Source organism: Phalacrocorax aristotelis, chromosome 9, assembly GCF_949628215.1.
Source record: "Phalacrocorax aristotelis chromosome 9, bGulAri2.1, whole genome shotgun sequence".
NCBI lineage: Eukaryota > Metazoa > Chordata > Aves > Suliformes > Phalacrocoracidae > Phalacrocorax > Phalacrocorax aristotelis.
The window spans coordinates 29,386,636-29,400,564 of NC_134284.1; the positions used below are offsets into that span (position 1 = coordinate 29,386,636).

Sequence of the window (13,929 nt, forward strand, 5' to 3'; positions counted from 1 at the left end):
AGTCCAGGTAGACAATGTCCACAGCCTTCCCCTCATCCACTAAGTGGGTCACCTTATCATAGGAGACCAGGTTAGTGAGGCATGACCTCCCTTTCATAAGCCCATGCTAGCTGAGCCCAATCCCCTGGTTGTCCCACATGCACCACGTAATGACATTCAAGATGATCTGCTCCATAACCTTTCCTGGCACTGAGGTCAGGCTGACAAGCCTGTAGTTCCCCGGATCCTCCTTCCAACCCTTCTTGTAGAGGGGTGTCACATTTGCTAGTTTCTAGTTATCTGGGACCTTCCCGGTTGACCATGATGGCTGAAGAATGATGGAGAGTGCCTTGGTGAGCTCCTCTGCCAGCTCCCTCAGTATCCTTGGATGGATCTCATCCGGCCCCATGGACTTGTGAACATCAAGGTGAAGGAGCAGGTCGGTGACTGCCACCTCTTCAAAAACTGGGACTTCATTCTGCATACTAGCTCTATTTCCCAGCACAGGGGCCTGAAAACCCCGAGGATGACCAGTCTGACTACTAAAGACTGAGGCAAAGAAAGCATTAAGTACCTCAGCCTTCTCCTCATCTTTCATGGCAAGGTCACCTTCCGCATCCAACAAAGGAGGCAGGTTCTCCCTGGCCCTCCTTTTGTCACTGATGTATTTATAAAAATATTTTTTGTTATCTTTAATGGTGGCGGCCAGTTTAAGTTCCAGCTGGGCCTTCGCCTTCCTAATCTTTTCCCTGCATAACCTCACAACATCCTTGTAGTCCTCCTGAGTCACCTGCCCCTTCTTCCAAAGGTGGTAAGCTCTCCTTTTTTTCTTGAGTTCCAGCCAAAGCTCACTATTCAGCCAAGCAGGTCTTCTCCCCCGCCTGCTCGACTTACGGCACATGGGGACGGACTGCTCCTGTGCCTTTGAGACTTCCTTCTTTAATAACATCCAGCCTTCCTGGACTCCTTTGCCCTTCAGGACTGCCTGCCAAGGGACTCTGTTAACCAGACTCCTTAACAATCCAAAGCCTGCCCTTCTGAAGTTCAGGATAGCGGTTTTGCTGACCCTCTTCCTTACTTCTCCAAGAATCAAGAACTCTATCATGTCATGGTTGCTCAGCCCAAGACAGCCCCCAACCACCACATCACCCACCAGGCCTTCTCTTTTTGTAAACATCAGGTCCAGCGGGGCACCTCCCCTGGTTGGCTGGCTTACCAGCTGCGTCAGGAAGTTATCTCCCACACACTCCAGGAACCTCTGAGAATGCTTTTTCTCTGCTGTGCTGTATTTCCAGCAGATATCTGGTAAGTTGAAGTCTCCCACGAGAACAAGGGCTAGAGATTGTGAGACTTCAGCCAACCACTTGTAGAGTACTTCATCTGTCTCCTCATCCTGGTTGGGTGGTCTGTAACAGACTCCCACCAGGATATCTGCCTTATTGGCCTTCCCCCTGATCCTTACCCATAAGCACTCAACCTTACCATTACCGTCGTTGAGTTCTAGACAGTCAAAACACTCTCTAACGTACAAGGCTACCCCTCTATCTCTCCTCCCTTGCCTGTCCCTTCTAAAGAGCTTGTAGCCATCCATTGCAGCACTCCAGTTGTGCAAGTCATCCCACCATGTTTCCGTGATGGTGACCACATCATAGTTTCCCTGACGCACAATGGCTTCCAGCTCCTCCTGTTTGTTGCCCATGCCGCGTGCATTGGTATAAATGCACTTCAATTGATTTATTGATCTCTTCTCCAACACAAGCATGCCACCCCCAGGCTCATTCCTAGCAAGCCTGGTTTTATCACCTTCCCCTTCATATCTAGTTTAAAGCCCTCTCAATGAGGCCTGCTAACTCCTGAGCCAGAATCCTTTTCCCCCTTTGCAACAGGTGAACCCCAGCTGTCTCTAGCAGGCCTGGGGCCATGTAAACTGCCCCATGATCAAAAAAACCAAAATTCCACCACTGGCACCAGCCTCTGAGCCACGTGTTAATGAGACGGGACTTCCTGTTCCTTTCCGTATGTCTCCCTACCACTGATGGGATGGAGAAGAACACTACCTGTGCTCCTGATCCTTGAAGTAATCACCCCAGTTCTCTAAAGTCCCTTTTGATTGTCTTTGCGCTTCTCTCAGTTACCTCATCGCTGCCGACCTGAACAACTACTAGTGGGTAATAATCAGATTCTTTTACTAGCCTAGGGTGTTTCCTGGTAATGTCTCTTATCCTTGCCCCAGGGAGGCAGCAGACTTCCCTATGGGATGGGTCCGGTCAGCATATCAGGCCCTCTGTTCCCCTCAGAAGGGAGTTGCCTACGACAATTACCCTTCTTTTTTTTCTTACCAATGGCTGTTGTAATGCATGGGGCTGACCGATTCCCTCTAGTCAACCCCTTGGGTGGATCACTGTCAGTATCTTTGTCCTCCTGGCCCTCGGGTTCCAGAGCCCCATACCTATTGTGTAAGGGTACCTGGGGGGACAAAGTCAGCCGGGAGAAAATTCGCCTACTGCACCAAGCAGGGGTCTGCATCCATCTTCCGCCTCTTGGGTCCCCTCCCTCTGTCTGATGGCATGAGGGCAAGGGAGCCACTCCTTCTCTTGATGCTTCTATCTGGTGCGCTTGTCTCAGGGATGGCAGGGAGTGGCTCCTCCAGTCTCTCTCTCTCTCTCGCATTCCCTGATACTCCTCAGTCTTGCAACCTCTTCTTTCAGCTCTGCCACCATGCTGAGCAGATCCTCCACCTGCTCGCACCTCACGCGAGTCTTGTCTCGGGAGCAAGGCTCTGGCAATCCCTGCAGCCAGAGACCTGGGTGGCTGCATGTTTTAGTGGGAGCTCTGTCTGCGTCACCACAACCCTTCTGGCGATGGCTCTTGTCCGAGCGGAGACCATGGCTAAGTCTCTTCAGGGAGAGCGCAGACCACAAGGAGAGCTCGCCAGCTGCCTGCTCGAACTGCCGTGCAAACCGCCGCGCCACGCGCTTTCTGAGGAGAGGTCCCTGGTCGCTTGCGCTCCCTAGAGGCCCGTTTAAATCTCCCGCCGTTGCCACAGCAACGCCCAAGCCTCATCTGCCTCGCTCGCCGGAGCAGCCGGTTGGTTTTGGCGCGAGGGCCCCACCGGCCTCTTTATAGGTTTCCCTGGCACAGAAAAACCCCTTTTCTACCCCAATCTATCGCCCATTCACAGGACTTAATGTTGCTGCCGCCGCGTGCGTCGCCGACGGAGTGGGGCTACCGGTATCTCCGCGTTTAAATCACCCGCCGTTACCACAGCAACGCCCAAGCCCCGTCTGCCTCGCTCGCGAGAGCAGCCGGTTGGTTTTGGCGCAGGGGCCCCACGGGGCTCTTTATCGGGTTCCCTGGCACAGAAAACCCCCTTTTCTACCCCAATCTAGCGCCCATTCGCAAGACTTGCCGTCGCAGCCTCCGCGTGCCTCGCCTACTCCGGCTGGAGCTGCTCCAGCGCGGCTCCCCCGTGGGCCACAGCTCTTGCCACAAGAAGACCTGCCCCTGCTCCTGCCTTGGCTCACGTCAGGACCCTGGTCCGCTGTGGGCTCTTCAGAGGAGATGATCAGGAGAGAAAGAAGAAAAGGCGGGAGTGGGGCAGAGTAGAGAGGAAAAAGGGAAGCAAAGGAAGGCCAAAGAGAGATGGACTGGAAGAGGATAAAGAAGAGGCAGGAGAAAAGGGAGAAGAAAAGAGGTGAGGCAAAAAGGAGCCAGAGGCGGGAGAAGGAAAGTAAATGGAGCAGAAAGGGGGGGAGAGGCGTGGTCGGGCGGGGCGTGGGAGGGATGTGCCTGTGATGCGCTCTGGCGCCTGTGACAGCACAGGGGACGTGTCACGGTGGCAGTGGTTATCAGGGGCACCGGCAGGCAGCGCTGCCCCAGTACGGCTTGGGGCAGCGGTGAGTGCACACGCGGCGGGGAGGTTGGTGTGGGCTGGACGAGGGCCGGAGCCGGACCGCGGGCCCCCGGGGAGGGGGGTCTGACCCTGTGGCGAGGCTCTGGCACTCGCGGGAGAGCTGTGGGCAGGGCACGGTGCTGCCAGCGCCGGGGCTGGGCACAGGCCTTGCTGCCTCCCAGCTGCCTCGCCCCCTCTCCTGCCTGCCCCCATGTCCCTGTGGCTCCTGCTCCCCCTGCCCAGCCCCACTCAGCTCCCTTCTCTCCCCTCTCCTGCAGGCCATGGCTCTGGTGACATGGTTCACCTTGATTGTGATGGGCATCATGCACGTGCCACTGCAGGTCGGGCATGGTCCGGACGTGGCCAGGTGCCAGCGTGAGCAAGAGCGTCTGGAGCTGCTGCTCCAGGATATGGCTCGGCTGCTTGAAGAGATGCAGCTGAAACCCCAGGAGTCGAGCTGGGTGACCAGGGGAGCCCTGCTCCTTGCTTCCTTGCAGCAGTGGCAGTTCTGGGCCTTTGCTGGAGGCCTGCTCCTGCTCTTTTGGCTCTGCTGGCGGCCCTGGAAGAGGAGCCGTGAGCCAGGAAGCAGCAGCAAGCATGGCAGCTCCACAAGCCTTGAGGAGGAGGAGGAGAAGGAAGAAGAGGGGGACGACCCATTGCACATGGACAGGTTTCTGCATGAGTGCACATCGTGGCCGTTGCGGAAGAGGCAACGAGAGTGCACGATGGTGGAAGAGCTCGTGAACGACCTTCTCGGGGTCTGCCGAATCCTGTGCGGCAATGGCTTCACGCCACGACTGCAGCCAGCTGTCGGGGTGGGTGGCTTCCTGAAAGGCTGGAATGGTCGTGCAGAAGACCTTGTCTATCGCCTGCTTGTGCCCCTGAAGCCACCCGCTGGGCACTCCTTCCACCTCGAGCTGGGCACCGAAGGGGACATGCCGCTCAGGAACTCCTGCCTGCGTGTGGAACTGGAGTGCCTGTGCACCAGGGAGCGGCAGCTGGGGGACATGCTCTGCTTCCTCCACCACCCTGAGGATGAGCTGATGAGCAGTCAGGAAGCCAGCCTCCTGCAAACCCTCTGCAGCGGCTCGTACCTCGACGTGCAGAAAACCGCCTTCTGGCTCCAGGGGCTGATGACAGCAGCCTGCAATGCTATACCTCAGGCGTCCACGTGCAAGCTAAAAGTGCTGCCCTCCACACGCTTCTGCAAGCTGCAGCTGAGTGACATCTTCAAGAGATCCCTCTTTGTGGAGCTGATCCTGGCGGTGCAGCAAGGCAACTCAGACACATTTGTGAGCATGGAGTAGGCAGAGGTCAGCGCTAGCAGCAGTGCGAGGTGGCCAAGGAGAGAGAGAGAGAGAGAGCACGCCAAAGAGAGAGCGCGAGGTGGCCAAAGAGGCCTCTCGCTGCAAGGAGGCTTGTGACAGAGGCTGCGTTACCACCTGGGCAACGGCCGCCCACCCTCTTCACCAGAGACCGTTCCCTCCGGGACACTTACCCCGGGCAAAGATGCCAATAAATGTTTCTGGTTTTGAAAAGCTGCCTGTAAATACGCTGAGAGAAGGAAGAACGGGGGCTGGATGCGGCAGCCATTAACTGTCTGGGGACGTGAGCGTAGCAGGGTGGCAAGAAGGTGCCTGGCTTACACCAGGCTGCAGAGAGCCGGGAGGCGGCAGGTGCCCAACCTCTGCTGATGTGGTGGGTTAACCTCGGCTGGCTGCCAGGTGCCCAGCAAGCCGCTCTCCCATTGCCCCTCCTCAGCAGGAGAGGGGGAGAAAAGGAGACGAAAAAGCTTGCGGGTCGACATAAGGACAGGGAGATTGCCATACCTATTAGCACCAGAGGCAAAACAGACTCGACCCGGGGAAAAGGAATTTCATTTATTGCCATTCTGAAATGGAGTAGGATGGTGAGCAGCAAAGTCACAAGTAAAAGCACCTGCCCCCAACCCGCCACGCCTTCTTCCCAGGCACAACCTCACTCCTTCACTCCCACCTCCTTTACCTCCTCACCCGCGAGGGGCACAGGGCATGGGGAATAGGGGTTGCGGCCAGTTCCTAATAGTCGTCCTTCCCATGGGCCCTTGCCAAGAGCCGCAGTTCGTCTAGAGCTGCTCCAGCACGGCTCCCCCGTGGGCCACAGCTCTTGCCACAAGAAGACCTGCCCCTGCTCCTGCCTTGGCTCACGTCAGGACCCTGGTCCGCTGTGGGCTCTTCAGAGGAGATGATCAGGAGAGAAAGAAGAAAAGGCGGGAGTGAGGCAGAGTAGAGAGGAAAAAGGGAAGCAAAGGAAGGCCAAAGAGAGATGGACTGGAAGAGGATAAAGAAGAGGCAGGAGAAAAGGGAGAAGAAAAGAGGTGAGGCAAAAAGGAGCCAGAGGCGGGAGAAGGAAAGTAAATGGAGCAGAAAGGGGGGGAGAGGCGTGGTCGGGCGGGGCGTGGGAGGGGTGTGCCTGTGATGCGCTCTGGCGTCTGTGACAGCACAGGGGACGTGTCACGGTGGCAGTGGTTATCAGGGTCACCGGCAGGCAGCGCTGCCCCAGTACGGCTTGGGGCAGCGGTGAGTGCACACGCGGCGGGGAGGTTGGTGTGGGCTGGACGAGGGCCGGAGCCGGACCGCGGGCCCCCGGGGAGGGGGGTCTGACCCTGTGGCGAGGCTCTGGCACTCGCGGGAGAGCTGTGGGCAGGGCACGGTGCTGCCAGCGCCAGGGCTGGGCACAGGCCTTGCTGCCTCCCAGCTGCCTCGCCCCCTCTCCTGCCTGCCCCCATGTCCCTGTGGCTCCTGCTCCCCCTGCCCAGCCCCACTCAGCTCCCTTCTCTCCCCTCTCCTGCAGGCCATGGCGCTGGTGACATGGTTCATCTTGATTGTGATGGGCATCATGCACGTGCCACTGCAGGTCGGGCATGGTCCGGACGTGGCCAGGTGCCAGCGTGAGCAAGAGCGTCTGGAGCTGCTGCTCCAGGATATGGCTCGGCTGCTTGAAGAGATGCAGCTGAAACCCCAGGAGTCGAGCTGGGTGACCAGGGGAGCCCTGCTCCTTGCTTCCTTGCAGCAGTGGCAGTTCTGGGCCTTTGCTGGAGGCCTGCTCCTGCTCTTTTGGCTCTGCTGGCGGCCCTGGAAGAGGAGCCGTGAGCCAGGAAGCAGCAGCAAGCATGGCAGCTCCACAAGCCTTGAGGAGGAGGAGGAGAAGGAAGAAGAGGGGGACGACCCATTGCACATGGACAGGTTTCTGCATGAGTGCACATCGTGGCCGTTGCGGAAGAGGCAACGAGAGTGCACGATGGTGGAAGAGCTCGTGAACGACCTTCTCCAGGTCTGCCGAATCCTGTGCGGCAATGGCTTCATGCCACGACTGCAGCCAGCTGTCGGGGTGGGTGGCTTCCTGAAAGGCTGGAATGGTCGTGCAGAAGACCTTGTCTATCGCCTGCTTGTGCCCCTGAAGCCACCCGCTGGGCACTCCTTCCACCTCGAGCTGGGCACCGAAGGGGACATGCCGCTCAGGAACTCCTGCCTGCGTGTGGAACTGGAGTGCATGTGCACCAGGGAGCGGCAGCTGGGGGACATGCTCTGCTTCCTCCACCACCCTGAAGATGAGCTGATGAGCAGTCAGGAAGCCAGCCTCCTGCAAACCCTCTGCACCGGCTCGTACCTCGACGTGCAGAAAACTGCCTTCTGGCTCCAGGGGCTGATGAAAGCAGCCTCCATTCTTGCGCCTCCAGCCACCAAGTGCAAGCTAAAAGTGCTGCCCTCCACACGCTTCTGCAAGCTGCAGGTGAGAGACGTCTTCAAGAGATCCCTCTTTGTGGAGCTGATCCTGGCGGTGCAGCAAGGCAACTCGGACACATTTGTGAGCATGGAGTAGGCAGAGGTCAGCGCTAGCAGCAGTGCGAGGTGGCCGAGGAGAGAGAGAGAGAGAGAGAGCACGCCAAAGAGAGAGCGCGAGGTGGCCAAAGAGGCCTCTCGCTGCAAGGAGGCTTGTGACAGAGGCTGCGTTACCACCTGGGCAACGGCCGCCCACCCTCTTCACCAGAGACCGTTCCCTCCGGGACACTTACCCCGGGCAAAGATGCCAATAAATGTTTCTGGTTTTGAAAAGCTGCCTGTAAATACGCTGAGAGAAGGAAGAACGGGGGCTGGATGCGGCAGCCATTAACTGTCTGGGGACGTGAGCATAGCAGGGTGGCAAGAAGGTGCCTGGCTTACACCAGGCTGCAGAGAGCCGGGAGGCGGCAGGTGCCCAACCTCTGCTGATGTGGTGGGTTAACCTCGGCTGGCTGCCAGGTGCCCAGCAAGCTGCTCTCCCATTGCCCCTCCTCAGCAGGAGAGGGGGAGAAAAGGAGACGAAAAAGCTTGCGGGTCGACATAAGGACAGGGAGATTGCCATACCTATTAGCACCAGAGGCAAAACAGACTCGACCCGGGGAAAAGGAATTTCATTTATTGCCATTCTGAAATGGAGTAGGATGGTGAGCAGCAAAGTCACAAGTAAAAGCACCTGCCCCCAACCCGCCACGCCTTCTTCCCAGGCACAACCTCACTCCTTCACTCCCACCTCCTTTACCTCCTCACCCGCGAGGGGCACAGGGCATGGGGAATAGGGGTTGCAGCCAGTTCCTAATAGTCGTCCTTCCCATGGGCCCTTGCCAAGAGCCGCAGTTCGTCTAGAGCTGCTCCAGCACGGCTCCCCCGTGGGCCACAGCTCTTGCCACAAGAAGACCTGCCCCTGCTCCTGCCTTGGCTCACGTCAGGACCCTGGTCCGCTGTGGGCTCTTCAGAGGAGATGATCAGGAGAGAAAGAAGAAAAGGCGGGAGTGGGGCAGAGTAGAGAGGAAAAAGGGAAGCAAAGAAAGGCCAAAGGGAGATGGACTGGAAGAGGATAAAGAAGAGGCAGGAGAAAAGGGAGAAGAAAAGAGGTGAGGCAAAAAGGAGCCAGAGGCGGGAGAAGGAAAGTAAATGGAGCAGAAAGGGGGGGAGAGGCGTGGTCGGGCGGGGCGTGGGAGGGATGTGCCTGTGATGCGCTCTGGCGCCTGTGACAGCACAGGGGACGTGTCACGGTGGCAGTGGTTATCAGGGGCACCGGCAGGCAGCGCTGCCCCAGTACGGCTTGGGGCAGCGGTGAGTGCACACGCGGCGGGGAGGTTGGTGTGGGCTGGACGAGGGCCGGAGCCGGACCGCGGGCCCCCGGGGAGGGGGGTCTGACCCTGTGGCAAGGCTCTGGCACTCGTGGGAGAGCTGTGGGCAGGGCACGGTGCTGCCAGCGCCGGGCTGGGCACAGGCCTTGCTGCCTCCCAGCTGCCTCGCCCCCTCTCCTGCCTGCCCCCATGTCCCTGAGGCTCCTGCTCCCCCTGCCCAGCCCCACTCAGCTCCCTTCTCTCCCCTCTCCTGCAGGCCATGGCGCTGGTGACATGGTTCACCTTGATTGTGATGGGCATCATGCACGTGCCACTGCAGGTCGGGCATGGTCCGGATGTGGCCAGGTGCCAGCGCGAGCAAGAGCGTCTGGAGCTGCTGCTCCAGGATATGGCTCGGCTGCTTGAAGAGATGCAGCTGAAACCCCAGGAGTCGAGCTGGGTGACCAGGGGAACCCTGCTCCTTGCTTCCTTGCAGCAGTGGCAGTTCTGGGCCTTTGCTGGAGGCCTGCTCCTGCTCTTTTGGCTCTGCTGGCGGCCCTGGAAGAGGAGCCGTGAGCCAGGAAGCAGCAGCAAGCATGGCAGCTCCACAAGCCTTGAGGAGGAGGAGGAGAAGGAAGAAGAGGGGGACGACCCATTGCACATGGACAGGTTTCTGCATGAGTGCACATCGTGGCCACTGCGGAAGAGGCAACGAGAGTGCACGATGGTGGAAGAGCTCGTGAACGACCTTCTCCAGGTCTGCCGAATCCTGTGCGGCAATGGCTTCACGCCACGACTGCAGCCAGCTGTCGGGGTGGGTGGCTTCCTGAAAGGCTGGAATGGTCGTGCAGAAGACCTTGTCTATCGCCTGCTTGTGCCCCTGAAGCCACCCGCTGGGCACTCCTTCCACCTCGAGCTGGGCACCGAAGGGGACATGCCGCTCAGGAACTCCTGCCTGCGTGTGGAACTGGAGTGCATGTGCACCAGGGAGCGGCAGCTGGGGGACATGCTCTGCTTCCTCCATCACCCTGAGGATGAGCTGATGAGCAGTCAGGAAGCCAGCCTCCTGCAAACCCTCTGCACCGGCTCGTACCTCGACGTGCAGAAAACCGCCTTCTGGCTCCAGGGGCTGATGAAAGCAGCCTCCATTCTTGCGCCTCCAGCCACCAAGTGCAAGCTAAAAGTGCTGCCTTCCACACGCTTCTGCAAGCTGCAGCTGAGTGACATCTTCAAGAGATCCCTCTTTGTGGAGCTGATCCTGGCGGTGCAGCAAGGCAACTCGGACACATTTGTGAGCATGGAGTAGGCAGAGGTCAGCGCTAGCAGCAGTGCGAGGTGGCCGAGGAGAGAGAGAGCGAGAGAGAGCACGCCAAAGAGAGAGCGCGAGGTGGCCAAAGAGGCCTCTCGCTGCAAGGAGGCTTGTGACAGAGGCTGCGTTACCACCTGGGCAACGGCCGCCCACCCTCTTCACCAGAGACCGTTCCCTCCGGGACACTTACCCCGGGCAAAGATGCCAATAAATGTTTCTGGTTTTGAAAAGCTGCCTGTAAATACGCTGAGAGAAGGAAGAACGGGGGCTGGATGCGGCAGCCATTAACTGTCTGGGGACGTGAGCATAGCAGGGTGGCAAGAAGGTGCCTGGCTTACACCAGGCTGCAGAGAGCCGGGAGGCGGCAGGTGCCCAACCTCTGCTGATGTGGTGGGTTAACCTCGGCTGGCTGCCAGGTGCCCAGCAAGCCGCTCTCCCATTGCCCCTCCTCAGCAGGAGAGGGGGAGAAAAGGAGACGAAAAAGCTCGCGGGTCGACATAAGGACAGGGAGATTGCCATACCTATTAGCACCAGAGGCAAAACAGACTCGACCCGGGGAAAAGGAATTTCATTTATTGCCATTCTGAAATGGAGTAGGATGGTGAGCAGCAAAGTCACAAGTAAAAGCACCTGCCCCCAACCCGCCACGCCTTCTTCCCAGGCACAACCTCACTCCTTCACTCCCACCTCCTTTACCTCCTCACCCGCGAGGGGCACAGGGCATGGGGAATAGGGGTTGCGGCCAGTTCCTAATAGTCGTCCTTCCCATGGGCCCTTGCCAAGAGCCGCAGTTCGTCTAGAGCTGCTCCAGCACGGCTCCCCCGTGGGCCACAGCTCTTGCCACAAGAAGACCTGCCCCTGCTCCTGCCTTGGCTCACGTCAGGACCCTGGTCCACTGTGGGCTCTTCAGAGGAGATGATCAGGAGAGAAAGAAGAAAAGGCGGGAGTGAGGCAGAGTAGAGAGGAAAAAGGGAAGCAAAGGAAGGCCAAAGAGAGATGGACTGGAAGAGGATAAAGAAGAGGCAGGAGAAAAGGGAGAAGAAAAGAGGTGAGGCAAAAAGGAGCCAGAGGCGGGAGAAGGAAAGTAAATGGAGCAGAAAGGGGGGGAGAGGCGTGGTCGGGCGGGGCGTGGGAGGGGTGTGCCTGTGATGCGCTCTGGCGCCTGTGACAGCACAGGGGACGTGTCACGGTGGCAGTGGTTATCAGGGGCACCGGCAGGCAGCGCTGCCCCAGTACGGCTTGGGGCAGCGGTGAGTGCACACGCGGCGGGGAGGTTGGTGTGGGCTGGACGAGGGCCGGAGCCGGACCGCGGGCCCCCGGGGAGGGGGGTCTGACCCTGTGGCGAGGCTCTGGCACTCGTGGGAGAGCTGTGGGCAGGGCACGGTGCTGCCAGCGCCGGGCTGGGCACAGGCCTTGCTGCCTCCCAGCTGCCTCGCCCCCTCTCCTGCCTGCCCCCATGTCCCTGAGGCTCCTGCTCCCCCTGCCCAGCCCCACTCAGCTCCCTTCTCTCCCCTCTCCTGCAGGCCATGGCGCTGGTGACATGGTTCATCTTGATTGTGATGGGCATCATGCACGTGCCACTGCAGGTCGGGCATGGTCCGGACGAGGCCAGGTGCCAGCACGAGCAAGAGCGTCTGGAGCTGCTGCTCCAGGATATGGCTCGGCTGCTTGAAGAGATGCAGGAGTCGAGCTGGGTGACCAGGGGAGCCCTGCTCCTTGCTTCCTTGCAGCAGTGGCAGTTCTGGGCCTTTGCTGGAGGCCTGCTCCTGCTCTTTTGGCTCTGCTGGCGGCCCTGGAAGAGGAGCCGTGAGCCAGGAAGCAGCAGCAAGCATGGCAGCTCCACAAGCCTTGAGGAGGAGGAGGAGAAGGAAGAAGAGGGGGACGACCCATTGCACATGGACAGGTTTCTGCATGAGTGCACATCGTGGCCACTGCGGAAGAGGCAACGAGAGTGCACGATGGTGGAAGAGCTCGTGAACGACCTTCTCGGGGTCTGCCGAATCCTGTGCGGCAATGGCTTCACGCCACGACTGCAGCCAGCTGTCGGGGTGGGTGGCTTCCTGAAAGGCTGGAATGGTCGTGCAGAAGACCTTGTCTATCGCCTGCTTGTGCCCCTGAAGCCACCCGCTGGGCACTCCTTCCACCTCGAGCTGGGCACCGAAGGGGACATGCCGCTCAGGAACTCCTGCCTGCGTGTGGAACTGGAGTGCATGTGCACCAGGGAGCGGCAGCTGGGGGACATGCTCTGCTTCCTCCATCACCCTGAGGATGAGCTGATGAGCAGTCAGGAAGCCAGCCTCCTGCAAACCCTCTGCACCGGCTCGTACCTCGACGTGCAGAAAACCGCCTTCTGGCTCCAGGGGCTGATGAAAGCAGCCTCCATTCTTGCGCCTCCAGCCACCAAGTGCAAGCTAAAAGTGCTGCCCTCCACACGCTTCTGCAAGCTGCAGGTGAGAGACGTCTTCAAGAGATCCCTCTTTGTGGAGCTGATCCTGGCGGTGCAGCAAGGCAGCGCGGACACATTTGTGAGCATGGAGTAGGCAGAGGTCAGCGCTAGCAGCAGTGCGAGGTGGCCGAGGAGAGAGAGAGAGAGAGAGAGCACGCCAAAGAGAGAGCGCGAGGTGGCCAAAGAGGCCTCTCGCTGCAAGGAGGCTTGTGACAGAGGCTGCGTTACCACCTGGGCAACGGCCGCCCACCCTCTTCACCAGAGACCGTTCCCTCCGGGACACTTACCCCGGGCAAAGATGCCAATAAATCTTTCTGGTTTTGAAAAGCTGCCTGTAAATACGCTGAGAGAAGGAAGAACGGGGGCTGGATGCGGCAGCCATTAACTGTCTGGGGACGTGAGCGTAGCAGGGTGGCAAGAAGGTGCCTGGCTTACACCAGGCTGCAGAGAGCCGGGAGGCGGCAGGTGCCCAACCTCTGCTGATGTGGTGGGTTAACCTCGGCTGGCTGCCAGGTGCCCAGCAAGCCGCTCTCCCATTGCCCCTCCTCAGCAGGAGAGGGGGAGAAAAGGAGACGAAAAAGCTCGCGGGTCGACATAAGGACAGGGAGATTGCCATACCTATTAGCACCAGAGGCAAAACAGACTCGACCCGGGGAAAAGGAATTTCATTTATTGCCATTCTGAAATGGAGTAGGATGGTGAGCAGCAAAGTCACAAGTAAAAGCACCTGCCCCCAACCCGCCACGCCTTCTTCCCAGGCACAACCTCACTCCTTCACTCCCACCTCCTTTACCTCCTCACCCGCGAGGGGCACAGGGCATGGGGAATAGGGGTTGCGGCCAGTTCCTAATAGTCGTCCTTCCCATGGGCCCTTGCCAAGAGCCGCAGTTCGTCTAGAGCTGCTCCAGCACGGCTCCCCCGTGGGCCACAGCTCTTGCCACAAGAAGACCTGCCCCTGCTCCTGCCTTGGCTCACGTCAGGACCCTGGTCCGCTGTGGGCTCTTCAGAGGAGATGATCAGGAGAGAAAGAAGAAAAGGCGGGAGTGAGGCAGAGTAGAGAGGAAAAAGGGAAGCAAAGGAAGGCCAAAGAGAGATGGACTGGAAGAGGATAAAGAAGAGGCAGGAGAAAAGGGAGAAGAAAAGAGGTGAGGCAAAAAGGAGCCAGAGGCGGGAGAAGGAAAGTAAATGGAGCA

General features: G+C 59.0%; 4 protein-coding genes across 4 annotated transcripts; all 4 read left to right on the forward strand.

Annotated features, from left to right (window-relative positions):
- Nucleotides 1–4,152: 4,152 nt before the first annotated feature.
- On the forward strand, nucleotides 4,153–5,178 carry LOC142062259 (inositol 1,4,5-trisphosphate receptor-interacting protein-like 1). Its single transcript, XM_075104433.1, has one exon. The coding sequence runs from the start codon at nucleotides 4,153–4,155 to the stop codon at nucleotides 5,176–5,178; it is 1,026 nt and encodes a 341-aa protein (XP_074960534.1).
- A 1,528-nt stretch (nucleotides 5,179–6,706) lies between these two features.
- Nucleotides 6,707–7,732, forward strand: LOC142062260 (inositol 1,4,5-trisphosphate receptor-interacting protein-like 1). Its single transcript, XM_075104434.1, has one exon. The coding sequence runs from the start codon at nucleotides 6,707–6,709 to the stop codon at nucleotides 7,730–7,732; it is 1,026 nt and encodes a 341-aa protein (XP_074960535.1).
- Nucleotides 7,733–9,261: 1,529 nt separating this feature from the next.
- Nucleotides 9,262–10,287, forward strand: LOC142062261 (inositol 1,4,5-trisphosphate receptor-interacting protein-like 1). Its single transcript, XM_075104435.1, has one exon. It carries the CDS (start codon nucleotides 9,262–9,264, stop codon nucleotides 10,285–10,287), a length of 1,026 nt encoding a protein of 341 aa, XP_074960536.1.
- A 1,529-nt stretch (nucleotides 10,288–11,816) lies between these two features.
- LOC142062262 (inositol 1,4,5-trisphosphate receptor-interacting protein-like 1) lies at nucleotides 11,817–12,830 on the forward strand. Its single transcript, XM_075104436.1, has one exon. It carries the CDS (start codon nucleotides 11,817–11,819, stop codon nucleotides 12,828–12,830), a length of 1,014 nt encoding a protein of 337 aa, XP_074960537.1.
- Nucleotides 12,831–13,929: the final 1,099 nt, after the last annotated feature.

Bases quoted from the DNA above. Each gene is read 5' to 3' on its own strand.
- LOC142062261 (XM_075104435.1), top strand. From the start codon at position 9,262: ATGGCGCTGGTGACATGGTTCACCTTGATTGTGATGGGCATCATGCAC.
- LOC142062259 (XM_075104433.1), top strand. From the start codon at position 4,153: ATGGCTCTGGTGACATGGTTCACCTTGATTGTGATGGGCATCATGCAC.
- LOC142062260 (XM_075104434.1), top strand. From the start codon at position 6,707: ATGGCGCTGGTGACATGGTTCATCTTGATTGTGATGGGCATCATGCAC.
- LOC142062262 (XM_075104436.1), top strand. From the start codon at position 11,817: ATGGCGCTGGTGACATGGTTCATCTTGATTGTGATGGGCATCATGCAC.